The 14,533-nt window shown below is 40.1% G+C and overlaps 1 protein-coding gene across 1 annotated transcript in view; it reads left to right on the top strand.

The window, feature by feature from the left end:
* CEP95 (centrosomal protein 95) overlaps window positions 1–8,365 on the top strand; it is a 34,930-nt gene extending 26,565 nt beyond the window's left edge. The window contains exons 12-20 of the mRNA XM_025999590.2: window positions 1,061–1,200; window positions 2,007–2,096; window positions 2,882–3,011; window positions 3,840–4,009; window positions 4,121–4,195; window positions 5,442–5,594; window positions 7,147–7,293; window positions 7,702–7,773; window positions 8,024–8,365. Coding sequence (XP_025855375.1) covers window positions 1,061–1,200; window positions 2,007–2,096; window positions 2,882–3,011; window positions 3,840–4,009; window positions 4,121–4,195; window positions 5,442–5,594; window positions 7,147–7,293; window positions 7,702–7,773; window positions 8,024–8,200 — 1,154 coding nt within the window. The 3' untranslated portion in view covers window positions 8,201–8,365. The remainder of the gene's footprint in view (window positions 1–1,060; window positions 1,201–2,006; window positions 2,097–2,881; window positions 3,012–3,839; window positions 4,010–4,120; window positions 4,196–5,441; window positions 5,595–7,146; window positions 7,294–7,701; window positions 7,774–8,023) is intronic.
* Window positions 8,366–14,533: the final 6,168 nt, after the last annotated feature.

The following is a 14,533-nucleotide window of genomic DNA, read 5'->3' as shown; positions in this document are numbered from 1 at the left end:
AAATGTTCTTTTCATTGGCTCTTTGATGAAAAGAGTACATTATGAACATAATAAGATGTCATAAAAACATCATGTAAATGGTGCAGGTCAGTTTTTCTTAATATCTTTTTTTTAAGATTTATTTATTTTAAGAGAGAGTAAGCAAGAGGAGGAAGAGAGACTCTCAAGCAGACTCCTCCCTGTGTCAATAGGCCTATTTCACAATCCTGAGATTCTGACTTGAGCCAAAACCAAGAGTCGGGTGCCCAGCTGACTAAGCCACCTAGGCACCCCAATATCTTATTTATTTTTTTAATTAAGTAATCTCAGTGCCCAACACACAGCTCAAATTCATGACCCTGAAATCAGGAGTTGCATGCTCCTCCAACTGAGCCTGTCAGGAACCCCCTTAATATCTTATTACATTTAAACTGCATTTGAAAGATTTGAATTAAAAGAGTTAAAAAAAAAAAAAAAGCTGAGTGAAATTTGAATTCCCTGGGAAGGTTTATTTATAAACATGTCAAACTAATTTCCTTAACCTTAGACTTTCTCATTTTTCTGAAAAGGCATGGAGTATACCTCTATACAACTAGCAGATGCCCAAGTAAAACTAAAAACACTGTAACATAAAAACATTTGTGATTTGTTAGATTTCTTAAGTATTATGGAGTTAGGGCTAACTTAACTACATAAGGAAAAATTGGGACTACTTAGAAAATGATGAACTACATTAACTTTTTCTTCTAAGCATGCTGCTTTATAAGGGTAAGATGTATATATATACTTAACATTTTCTTTCTCTACCACCACTTCCTTCCACTTAATTCCACATGTTGCTTTCTTTTCAACCCAAAGTTGAAAATAGAACCTAAGTACTTTTTTGAGACTCTATACATTTGTGTGTATTTGTTTACTTGGTCTCACTAAACATACAAATAAACACAAATTAGTTATAGGAGAGAACATGTTTAGCACATTCACAGTCATTCTTTTTGGATTAGGTAAAAACCATTTGATTTCCAACTTAATATTTCTGGCGATATAGGAACTAATGGTACATGTTTCTTCCATGTTGTAGGAATTCCCACGCGTAGAACACCACCCTACAGATCTCATTCACTCTCTCCTTCTCCAGTTAACAAAAACACACAATTCCATATGGAGAAAAAACGGCAGCGAAAGCCAAAAGAAACAGATATCCGCCAATTCCAAGCAAAGGTACATTCCATCTTTGACTACAATTGGGTAGCAGGCAATACAGTTTACCCTCAACCAAATATTATAGTGACTGTGCATTTAGGTCATTAAAGCCCTAAAATGCATTTAATATTCTTGAACTGAGTGGATGATAGGAAATTATGTGACACGGCTTTTATGTGCCTCCCCCTCCTCCACCCCTGCCTTTAGGGAACATGAAACTTGGGATATTCTAAGAAAACTAACCTTGTTAAATATAACCCAGTACTCTAGTGGGTTTAGAAGTAGATCCGTATGGGTTGATATTTCAGAGAGGATGAGAATTTGAGGTGGATTAAAAGTGATAGGCCAGTTGAGTTACAGATAGGATTAAAGTGCCCAAGACAGAAATGAGCAGAGGTGTTTAGGATTCAACATGGAGAATGTATGATTACCAAGGAAGGCTTTCTGCTGTGGAATAGGGATTTTGATACACAGCATAAATTTAGAACACTTAAATTGTTTGCTACAGTATAGTTTGTGATAGTGAAAAACTGAAATTCAGATGTTTTATAATAACATGTAACTTCAATTCAGCCTGTAACTTTCATTCAAGGGACTGTCAAAATAATTAACAAAACTTGAAAATAAAGAAATGCATTATGTAAAATTTTATGCTCCAATTACATGTCTGTTAAATAATGTATATTTATGATAGTGGGGCCTGAAAGGACCTTAAAAAAAAAATGACTCAAATGGCAGAATTTTAGGTTAATTTTTTTCCCTACATTTTCATTTCGTATATGTTTTTGATAACTATAATGTCATATGGCTTTTTCTGCTTCTAGGCAATAACCGAAGCATTTGAAAGGGAACTAAGAAGAAATAAAGTTCAGGAGAATATTGGATCTCTAGGAATAAATGAGGAGAAGGAAACAGTGGGTAAAAGTCTCTACTGTAATAAATGCAATTTGATCAGATCAGTGGAAAGTACAGAGATGATCTTTTTAAAAGGAAAAAGAAATCAACAGGCCTTAATCATTATCTCCTTAGTATTTCATCTCATGATGCAGGAGTTTCTCTTATTTTATAGAGTAGCCACGTTGCTAAAATGTGGCAAGACATGGTACCAAAGGACACCAGCACTTTTCCTTCTTATCCAAGACGTCATCGGTTTTTAAGGGGTTCTGTTTAGCAGTTGACCAGAGGTTTAAAAGATAGTTGAGGCTGACAGGTTAAAGGGGAATGAGGAGAAATCTCATCTGTTCTGTGCCTGGGTAGAAGCAGCCCAAAGCAGACATGTCTATTGCCTTTTAAAAGGATGGTTATAGAAAGTAAGTGAAAACAGCAAAAATGCTTGTGCTGGAATGTTCATGAACAAAACAGGATATAAAATACAGTATGGTTACAACTAAACATGATTTAAGAATTTTTTTAATCTACATGGAAAAAGTTGTCAAAGAAGCCAGTACATCAAAACATTATTAGTGGTTGTATTGAGGATGTGGGACTATGGTGACTCTGAAATTCCAAGGGGTGCCAGAAACCAAAAGATGCTTTTAACTTGGGGTAGATAAACACTAACCAGATTTTAGAAATTTGAAGTAAGGTGTTTGGTTGGGGATTAGTTAGCTATTTTTGTCAATATGTAATATTTAAGACAATGTATTAAAGAGTTATTAGATTTCTCTCATTTTTGTTCTTATGTCTGTCTGCTTCTAAGGAAAAAATATACAGAGAAGCTGTTCATAAAGGAACTCCAAAACACAGTCAGCCCTGGAAGACTTACTCCAGAAAAACCACAACTCCAAGTCCAAGAGGTGGCTTGCCAAAGCCAAATAAAGCAGTTCCAAGTAAGAACCACAAAATTGTACTTTATGGAAAACTGGCATACTTTGAAAGTGTGTGCTACATTCCAAGGACACAGCACTGAAAACTTAACATCCACCAGTGAGCTGGAGAAAGTTCCCCTTTTATCACTGCCATATGCTAGATTTCTATAAAGAGAGATAAAACTGTTAAGGCATTTATTTTAAACTCTAAATACCTTCAGGAGGCCTGTATATTGGTACCAGAGGCACAATAAGGTACTACCTGCTGCTCCAGCTTTTGCTTCAATCTGCTCACTCATACTAGTTGCCTTTTCTTTGTTTCTGGGAAGTTGGTAGAACCCAAGGGATGCTCCAAAGCAAGCAGATGTCCTGTCCAGCTCCTGTTATGTTGACAGTTGGTGCCAGTGAGTGTTAGAGTCCAGTTACAAGGAAAACGAGATCATGTGAAATGCCAGGGTTCCATTTCAAACACTGCTGGCCTTCTAATTACATCCCATCAGAAGAGTTTGCCTCCTGGTGGGGCTGAAAAGTGTGTTTGACCACACACACACACACAGCGTCCACCTCAGTCGCTGAGTCAGCTGAGTTGTTAGGATGGACTTCACAAGAACAGCATGTCATCAGTCAGAACTGTTGAGTGTTATTTTCATCCTTACTGGTAGTACTCGGATCAAAGAAGGAGTGCAAAAGTTAATGATGTACTTTTAGATTTATTCTTTTCAGGACCAGACTGCATCACTAGATAAGCTTTGCTCTATCAGGAAGATAGAATGAGAGTTTTTATTAAACGCCATCAGAAACTGTCTCAGATTGAGGAGGTTTTTTTGTTTTTTTGTTTTGACCTTACAGTGAAAGTGAATGAACACAGTCTCCTGCCCCTTATGCTGGAGCAGTTTCCATTTCTCTATGTTTCTGGCCAAACACTAAGCAAAATGTGGAAAGAGCAAATTACACAGATTGAACAGCTCAGAAAAGATGCATATAGAGAAAATAGATCAAAGAAGAAACTCCAGGATGAAGTAAGTTAACTGTCAATTACAAGCTTAGGAATATAAATCAGGAGAAGAGCTTATCCTTCAGAATCTATTGAATAGCATTATTAACGTCCTTCCTTTCTGTCCCTTTTAAAGATAGAAGCAGCCTTAAAAAGGCATGACCTCCTTACTGCACTTGTCAAGAAAGAATATGAACACAACAAGAGATTGGTATGTTAAGAGCAAGTTGTGTTAATAATTTTGAATTTGTAAGTTGTGTTAATGACTTGTATTTATATAGCTGGGTAACAGTCCCAGAGACTTTTGCCTTTAACAAGTGCCTATGGAAGCATCTAGAGCTGTAACCAAAACTGATGAGGGGCAAAGGTGCTTACATATACAGCTTCATTTGGTCGAGTAACATAATGGGAGATGTTTTCTTTGAGATGCTAACTTGTGGTTGGTCCCACTGTAATCAGCAAGAGGCAGGGTTGAGATTTTAATTCAGGTCTGTCTCTACTTCCACAGCAACTTCGAGGTACCAAGTGGTTGTAAGCTAATGCTTTTTGTCTGCTCTGATCTTCTTAGATCACAAGTATAGAGCTGAGCTAGTTTATCATCATCCCTTCTAATTTTTTTTTTTAATTTTTATTTATTTATTTATGATAGTCACAGAGAGAGAGAGAGAGGCAGAGACACAGGCAGAGGGAGAAGCAGGCTCCATGCACCGGGAGCCCGACGTGGGATTCGATCCGGGGTCTCCAGGATCGTGCCCTGGGCCAAAGGCAGGCGCTAAACCGCTGCGCCACCCAGGGATCCCCTATCCCTTCTAATTTGGATTGAGAATTGTACATAGCACATCTTCTCCTCAGTATAATGAAGAGGACAGAAGTCAAAGACGATGTTAGAAGAGATTTTAAGACTCTTGGTTGAGATAAGCAGTAGGAACTATATTCCTAAGCAGTTCCAGAGAAAGAGGAGGAAGCCATTTGAAAACTATTAGGGAAAAGAAAAGTATCAGTCTGAACACCTTGTTGAGGGCTTTATGTACATGACCAGATTTCACCCTCAGTACTTTATAAGATATTGTCTAATTTCCTTCGTTTTTACATAAATACCCTTGGTGGAACTAAAAGCTTTGCTTGAAAGTCGGAATGTCTTTTTTTCTACTCCTGTTAAGCTGGCATCTGGGTGTGGCTTTGGTGACCCCGTCCGGTACATGTGAAGATGAGATCTTCAAATTCCACCAAGATCACCTGTAGCAGTGTGGGCTTGTTGGGGCAGCCCTTTGGACTGGCGATGAACCTACCAAAGGCTAAAAGGCTTCTGGGAGCCGACAGTTTTATAGAGTCTATGCCCGGGTGATAGGCCACTGGCCCTGCATGCCTGGCTACTCCTTGAAGATCTTGCGATGGTGACTGGAGCAGCTAAGAATGCCAAAATCTGTCTTGTTCTTAACTCTTTTTCCCTTTCCCAGCAAGACTTCAAGGACCGCATTCATAGGCAAAAGCTGACACAGTCAAAGATAAAAGAAAATCGGCAGCAGATTGTCCGTGCCCGGAAATACTACGATGATTACAGAGTTCAGTTGCGTGCAAAAATGATGAGAATGAGGACCCGGGAAGAAATGGTAAATACAGCTTTTTATCCAATCCTGTCAGATGGATGAATTTTATCTGTTAGCTTTCAGGACTACCTTGCAATTCCTTCCCAATTTGAATCCAAAATCCAAATGCAAGACCTAAGATGCATCCTATGAGAGTTTTGACTTGTCCGTGCCTCATTTTATTATCCGCGTGGTATTCAGTCTGCTCTGTCTCCAGCGCTCTCATCTGAATGTGAGGCCTTATTCCTCCGACCTCCTGCACTTGTTCCCCAGTACAACTGCTTCAAGGGGTTTGGGAGTTTGTTAGAAGGGACAGGGACTTAAGATGTGACTGGATGACCTGGATTCCACATAAAATTGAGAAAGGAGTGTGGGACAGATGCACTGTGAAGTATTTCTCCAAGGTATTTGTTGTTTCATCCTAATCAGGCTGAAATGCTTAATCTTTTGGGATTCCAAACTGGCAGTAAATTTCATCTCTAGAATAAAACATTAAGGTAATTAGTTAATTGGGCCACTGCTATCATCCATCCTCATTTCTAGACCATACTACTGATGTGAGGTGAAGTTACTTGACTAAGGTAATACTGATGAATGCATGGCTCTAAGGAAAATCAGCATATCCAAATCCTTTGAATAATTTGTTTTCCTCTGGCCCAGTTCAATGATAACCACCTCACCCTTAGTTGTGCACATGTATAAATGCACCATTTGTTTCTTCTCTGGCCGCGGTTCTTCCTCTATATACGTGGCTCCTTGAGAACTGCTTTCTGAAAGCATTAGAGAATTTGAGGATACAGGAAAGGATGCTGAATGCCACTGGTCATTAAGGAAGTACAAATCAAAACCACAGTGGGAAACCACTCACTAAAATTGCTGAAATAAAAGGTGTTGGCAAAGATGTGGAGAAGTTACAACCCTCATGCAGGGCTGGCAAAATGATGCAACCACTTTAGATCACAGTCTGGCAGTTCGTCAAAAGGTTACCATCGCTACCCTATGATTCCGTAATTTCACTGCTAGGTATATATCCACACAACCTATGTACAATTTTCTATAGCAGCATTATTTATAATATATAAAAAGCGGAAAAAACCCAAAGGCCTATCAGCTGATGAATGGATAAACAAAATGTGATATACCCATACAGTGGAATATTACCTGGCAATAAGAAGGAATGAAGTATTGATACTTGCTACAATATAGATCAAACTTGAAAACATGCTAAGTGAAAGAAACCAAATACAAAAGGCCACATATTTTATGATTACATGAAATATACAGAATAGGCAAATTTACAGACCTAGTATATTAGGGGTTGCAGTAGGTGGGATGAGGTAGATGGGAGAGTGGCTGCTAATGAGTATAGGGGCTTCTTTCTGAAATGATGATGGTTGCACAGCTCTGAATATACAAAAATCTATTGAATTATACCTCTTAAAGGGGTGAATTTTATGGTATGTGGATATCTCAGGCTGATACTAAAGACTTTGTGAAATAGAATCAGTATAGTTGGACAAAATGTTTATGTTCTTCCATGAAAGTTCAGCATAACTTTATTTTTCTAACTAAACAGATATTTAAGAAATTGTTTGAAGAAGGTTTACAGATTCAGAAGCAGAGATTACGAGACTTAAGAAACTATGCCAAAGAAAAGCGAGCTGAACAAAAGAGACAGCACCAGAATGAACTGGACTCAATGGAGAACTACTATAAAGACCAGGTAGGCTCACTGTTGCTGGTTCACATTCTAATGTGCTTAATCCTGATCACCAGCAGCTTAGTCTGTTATTAACTCAGAACCTGTCACTATATAGGTTAGTCTGATGATTCACAGTAAGCTAGCAGCACAGTTATATTGCCCTATTTCTATTAAAGGTTTTTGGGACGCCTGGGTGGTTCAGCAGTTGAGTGTCTGCCTTTGGCTCAGGGCGTGATCCTGGAGTCCTGGGATTGCGTGTCCCACCTCAGGCTTCCTGCATGGAGCCTGCTTTTCCCTCTGTCTCACTCTCTCTGTGTCTCTCATGAATAAATAAATAAAATCTTAAAGATTTTTAAGTCTGTGAACATTATATTATAAGAATTACTAAATTTGGGCTACAGATAAACATTTGTTTTCCTCTCTGTACAGTTTTCATTGCTGGCAGAAGCCATATCACAAGAACGCCAGGAACTCAAAGCCAGAGAGAAATCCCAGGCCCAGGTAATAATTAACAGGAGAGAAATAATCAATTTACGTATTTAAGAAGTAGAAAACAACTGTACTACAATTCAAAACACTTATCCTATGGTTAACCCTATACACAGGATTTATCCTGTTAATTTTATCTGTTAAGTCTCTGTAAGAGCTCGTAAAATTACAGAAGCTTGAGGAGCTGAAAGAGGGAGGGGGAGCAAAAATAGGCAAGGGCCGGACAAATGTGAATCACAGGATGATGTGAATTCTCTTTTAGACATTGTATAAGGTGAAGAGGGAGCTGAGATTGAAGATGGAGAAGGAAATTCAGCAGCTGCAGCACATGATAACCCAGAATGACGACGATGCTTTCTTCCGGGAATTGGAAGCCGAGCGCTTCAGATCTCGGCTTCATATGGCTTCTTTTCAGTACAGTAAAAATCCTTTCCCATAAGGCCAGATTTTATAAGTGAAGTTTCTGAGAGGACTTTACTAGGCTAGAGCTAGAACTGAGCCAGTAAATAATTTAAACCAGGAGACTCCTTTCTAAATGCCTTAGTTATATATTAATTCCAATACTTTATGAAATTTTTAAAATAAAAATCATTTTCTTAAAGTATACCATTTTGGATTTATGACTTAAAAGGGGGACTGCAGGCACACGTTCTTCATTAGTCATAGTTACACTAAAGTAATTAACAAGCCTATTGCTATAGTTGAGTAAAAACAATAAAAATCTCTAATTTGGAAAAGCACTAGGAGCGTGGGCTTGTCATCAGAGGTGGGGACTGGGGTTAAACGTGTAAGATACTGTGTAGATGTGTGTAGATTTTTCATCTGGTGGCTGGAAGATAAGAATTTGTGTATATGGCTTGTTAGTTGGCAGAGGACAGGCAAAGGGTGGAAGGCAAAAAAGTATGGGCCTCAGGGAGCACTAGTGCTTGCAGGTGGGAAGAGGTACAGTGGACTTTGAACCATGCAAGGTACACCAACCCTATTTTTGGTATGGAGCAATAGGAGAGGGGAAAAAACCTCAAAACCCAGCAGGGTATGGTACCTTCCATGGAGAAGGAGGCTTCAGCTTTAGTGAAGGTCAGGAGCTGGGAGGAGGCTTCAGAGCAGTTGAGGATAATGGAACTTTGTTGATCAAAGGCAGGGAATGGCACAGGGCACCAGGAAAGGACCAAAGGGGAGAAGAGAGGTTCCCATTAGAGCATGTAGAGAGTAGCGTGGTGATGAGCATATGAACAGGTTTCATCTGGCATTTCAAGCCATTCAGACTTACCCAGCAGATTTGATTGACACGATCAATTTCTTCTTGTCTTAAACTAAAACGTGCCTTTACCTGAGTGGCTCAGTGGTTGAGCATCTGCGTTTGGCTCATGTCGTGATCCTGGGGTCCTGGGATTGAGTCCTGCATCGGGCTCCCCACAGGAAGCCTGCTTCTCCCTCTGCCTATGTCTCTGCCTCTCTCTCTCATATACGAATAAAATCGTTAAAGAAAACAATTTTGTCCTCTGGAGAAGGAGAGCGGGGGAGGCAAACCATAAGAGACTCTTAATGATATAAGAGAACAAACTGAGGATTGCTAGAGGGGAGGTGAGTGGGGGGATGGGCTAAATGGGTGATGGATATTCAGGAGGGCACGTGATTGATACAAGGAGCACTGGGTATTATATGTAAGTGAAGAATCACTGAATTCTACTCCTGAAACCAATATTAAACTTACATGTCAACTAACTAGAATATAAATTAAAATATGGAAGAAAAATAAAACTTTGCTGAAGAACAAAGCTGGAAGCATCGTGCTCCCGGATTTCAAACTGTATGACAAAGCTATAATAATCAAAACAATTGGCATAGAAATACACAGATCAGTGGAATAGGATGGAGAGCCCAGAAATAAACCCACAGATATGTGGTCAATTAGTTTACAACAAGTGAGCTAAGAATATACAATAGGGAAAGGACAGTCTCTTCAATGGTATCAGGAAAGCAAGACAGTCACATGCAAAAGATGACACCGAACCATTGTCCTATACACAAAAATTAACTCCAAATGGATTAAAGGGTTGAACGTAAGGTCCAGGACCATAAAGCTCCTAGAAGAAAACATGAGAGGTAAGCTTCTTGACATTGGTCTTGGTGATGATTTTTTTGCATTTCACATCAAAAGCAAAAATCAAGTGGGACTACATCACACTAAAACACTTCTGCCTAACAAAGGAAACCAACAAAATGAAAGGCAACCTATTGAATGGGGATAAAAGATTAGCAAATGAGATACTAACAAGAGATTAATATCCAAAATATATTAAGAATTCATACAATTTAGGACGCCTACGTGACTTGGTTAAGCATCCAACTTTATTTTGGCACAGGCCATAATCTCAAGGTCAGGAGATTGAGCCCCGCATCAGGCTCTATGCTGGGTGTGGAGCCTGCTTAAGATCCTCTCTCCCTCAAAAAACATAACTCAGCCAAAAAAAACCCCTATATGATTAAAAAATAGGCATAGAAGACACATCTATAAAGGCAAGGGAGGGGCGCCTGGGTGCCTCCGTTGGTTAAGCATCTGCCTTCAGCTCCTGTCAGGATCCCGAGTCCTGGGATCAAACCCCACATCAGGCTCCTTGATCAGCAAGGAGCCTGCTTCTCCCTCTCTCCTCTGCCTGCTGCTTCCCCTGCTTGTGCTCCTTCTGTGTCATATAAAATCTTTTAAAGAAAAAATAAAGGCAAGGGAAATATAAGTAATAATGAACTATTGGGACTTCATCAGGATAAAAGGCTGCACAGCAAAGGAAACCAAATGGGAGACAGTAATTGCAAATGATATATCAGATAAAGGGCTAGTATCCAAGATCTATAAAGAACTTAAAAACACCCTAAAGACAGTCAAGAAACGGGCAGAAAACATGAATGGACATTTCTCCAAAGATGACATACACATGGCCAACAAGCACATGAGGAAATGCTCCACATCACGTGTCATCAGGGAAATACAAATCAAAAGCACAATGAGATACCACCTCATACCAGTGAGAATGGATAAAATTAAGACAAGAAAGAACAAATGGTGAGGATGTGGAGAAAGGGGAACCCTCGCACTGTTGGTGGGAATGCAGGCTGGTGCAGCCACTCTGGAAAACTGGAGGTTCCTCAAGAAGTTAAAAATAGAACTACTGTACAACTCAGCAATTGCACTACTGGGTATTTACCCCAAGGATACAGAGGTAGTGAAACAACAGGACACCTGCACTCCAGTGTTCATAGCAACAATGTCCACAATAGCCAACCTGTGGAAGGAGCCACAATGTCCTTTGACAGATAAAGATGTGACACACACACAAAATGGACTATTACTCAGCCATCAGAAAGGATGAATACCTACCATTTACATCGATGGGGATGGAACTGGAGAGTATTATGCTGAGTGAAATAAGCCAATCGGAGAAAGGCAGTTATCATTTGGTCTCACTCATGTGGGAATATAAGAAATTCACTATTTTGAAAGCAATAAAGGAAGGGGGGAAACCAAGTGGTGAAAAATTACAGAGGAAGACAAACCATGAGAGACTCCTGATTCTGGGAAACAGCTGCAGAAGGGGAGGTGGGTGGAGGGATGGGGTATATGGGTGGTGGGGATAAAGGAAGGCACACAATGAGATGAGCTCTGGGTGTAAATGTTGGCAAACTGAATTTAAATTAAAAAAGAAAAAGGAAACAGAACTGAACAGACGTTTTTACAAAGATGACACAACCAACAGGTCCATGAAAAGGTGCTCAACATCACTAATCCGGGAACTGCAAATCAAAAGCACCTCACGCCTGTTAGAATGGCTATTACCAAAAAGAAATGTTGTGGATAAAAGGGAACCCTTGTCCACTGTTTGTGGGAATGTAAAATAGGCTATTCACAAAGGAAAACAATATGGAGGTTCCTCAAAAAATTCAAAATAGACGGGGCACCTGCTGGGTGGCTCAGTCAGTTAAGTGTCTAACTTGGTTTTGGCTCAGGTCATGATCTCAGAGTCCTGGGATCAAGCCCCACATGGGACTCCATGTTCAGTGGGGAGTCTGCTTGAGGATTCTCTCTCCCTCTGCCCCTCCCTGCCTGCACTCTCTAAAATATAAATCTTTAAAAAAATTTTTTAGTTAACTGTATGTTTCAGCAATTCCACTTCTGGGTATTTATCGGAAGAAAATGAAAACACTAACTGGAAAAGATGTATGCACCCCCATATTCACTGCAGCATTATTTACAATAGCCAAATATGGAAAACAATGGTGTTTATATACAATGCAGCATAATTCAGCCATAAAGAAAAAAAAAAAACACTGTAAAGGTGTTACACTAAGTGAAGTATGTCCAAGAAAGACAAATACTATTATCTCATATGTGGAATGAGAAACAAAATGGATACAGAGAAAAGATTGGTGGTTGCCAGAAAGGGGGGCGGGGGCTGACAGCAAAATGAGTGAAAGGGGTCAAAAGGTACAAGTTTCAATTATAAATTAAAGAAGTCACAGGGATATAATGTACAGCACGGTGACTCTAGTTCATACTATATTGCATATTGAAAAATGCTAACAGAGTAGATCTTAAAAGTTCTCATCACAAGAAAAAAAAACTGTAACTATATATGGTGATTGATGTTACACTAAACCTTATGTGGTAATCAATCTGCAACATACACGAATACCAAATCATTAAGGTGTACAACTGAAACTAATCTTGTTATACCTCAGTTTTTAAAAAGAACTTGGCCCTTCTGGTCTCGATGGTTCTCCCCTTCTTGCCATGCCAGCATCATCTCTGGGAGAAGTGAGTGGTCTGAAAGGTTGAGTCTGATGTGCATCTCCATCCTCAAGCCCAATTCCTGGGCTAAAAGTCAGAACACTTCATGAACATTCGGGTGGGCAGGAGAAATATCTTAGAAGGGTCCCTCCCCACCCCAAGGACTGCTACAGTTGCCTCCCCACTTACAAAACCCTATAAGGGAGACAGAAGTGGGATTGACAGCTCATATTAAAGGCATTGTTAACCTAGATAGATCATAGCCCAAATAGCCACAGAAGTATGCTAACCAGCAACAGGTGAGCAGATCACCGTGGATTGCAGCCAACTGTACGACAAACACAAACACAAGAGAGAAGCTGTATCTAGCAACGAGTACAGAGCCTGACACACAGGAATACAGTTGCTATTTATTGAATGAACAACAACCAAAAAAAGTCATAGGGAAAAGACCTAATAAAATGTAACTTCAAAATCTGGCTTGTCAGGATACCTGGCTGGCTCCATCAGTGGAGTATGTGACCCTTGATTTTGGGGTTTTGAGTTCAAGCCCCACACTGGGTATAGAAACTACTTAAAATACGTTGGGGTGCCTGGGTGGTACAGTCAGTTAAGTGTCCAGCTCTTGGTTTCGGCTCAGGTCATGATCGCAGCATCATTAGATCGAGCCCTGCACTGGGCTCCATGCACAGGATGGTGTCTGCTTGGGATTTTTTATACATCTCTGTCTGCCCCTCCCCCTCCACTCTCGCTTGTTCTCAAATCAATCTTTAAAACAAATTTTAAAATCTTTAATAAATTAAAATTGGGCTTGTCTAGTTTGCTAAGAGTGTAAATGTAGGAATACAACCCTTTTTTCTGTATAATTACCTTTATCCTGTTACAAAGCTCTCATTCGTGGTCTATATCCTAACTATAAGCTTCTCAGGTTGACAATACAAATAAAGGGATGCCCGGATGGCTCAGCAGTTGAGTGTCTACCTTCAGTGCAGGTTGTGATCCCGGAGTCCCGGGATTGAGTCCTGCGTCGGGCTCCCTGCATGGAGCCCGCTTTTCCCTCTGCCTGTGTCTCGGCCTCTTTCTCTGTGTCTCTCATGAATAAATAAATAATCTTAAAAAAAAAAAAAAAGACAATACAAATGAATGCAATGGATACCCAAGGTTAACCTTCATCACAACGAAGAGACATACCTTTTAGGTTGTCACAGAATAAAAAGAAAAACATAACACACGTCAAATCAAACTTCTGCATAGCTCATAGATTATAAAAATACTAACATCCTTAATATACTAGCACTACGACTTTTATATAATAACCAGTAAAAATGGCAAGGTAAGACAAAGCAAAAAAATTTTCAAAAGGATATAAAAAAAACGGACACCATGCCTAGTCTTTGAACTTTACCACTACTACTTGCGCTGCATTTCCCCCAACATTCCTTCCTGTGTGGCCTATGCTACAGGGAGCCTTACACAGGCTGTGCCGTGGATGAGAAAACACCGTAGCCATTCCTTTTTTCCACCCATATATTTAGCTGGACTTTGATCCACTATCATTTACAGAGTTGTAAATCACGGCCCTTAAAGTCGGTTTCTCGGAAAAATGTAATTGGTTTCTCCTTTTGAGGATTTTACTGCTTTAACACCAAGGTAGCAAAAAAGGCCCCTACCACAGCTCTGCCCGCCAGAGCCCTGACAGACACGGTTCTGGGCCTGGAACACTTCCCCAGGGAGCCCAGGGCGGCCTCGGCAATCCATCCCACACAGCCCCCCAGCAGCCACTGCCAGCCCACCTGCCCAGCAAGCACCCTCCTTCCTGCTCTGCCTGCGGACAGGAAGGGGGGTCTGAGCTCTCTGGAGCCCTGCAGTGTGACAAAGACAACCAAGGAAGGCACGTGAATCTTCTTAAACTTCTCTCGTGATGGTTCCTAAGCTCTTTATCAAGCCAATCGTGAAGGTTTTTCAAAACAATTCATTGTAAACTCAGTA

The sequence above is a fragment of the Vulpes vulpes genome, chromosome 2 (assembly GCF_048418805.1).
Source record: "Vulpes vulpes isolate BD-2025 chromosome 2, VulVul3, whole genome shotgun sequence".
NCBI classification, from domain to species: domain Eukaryota; kingdom Metazoa; phylum Chordata; class Mammalia; order Carnivora; family Canidae; genus Vulpes; species Vulpes vulpes.
The sequence above is the reverse complement of the archived record's forward strand: the minus strand, read 5'-3'. Positions and strand labels throughout refer to the sequence as shown.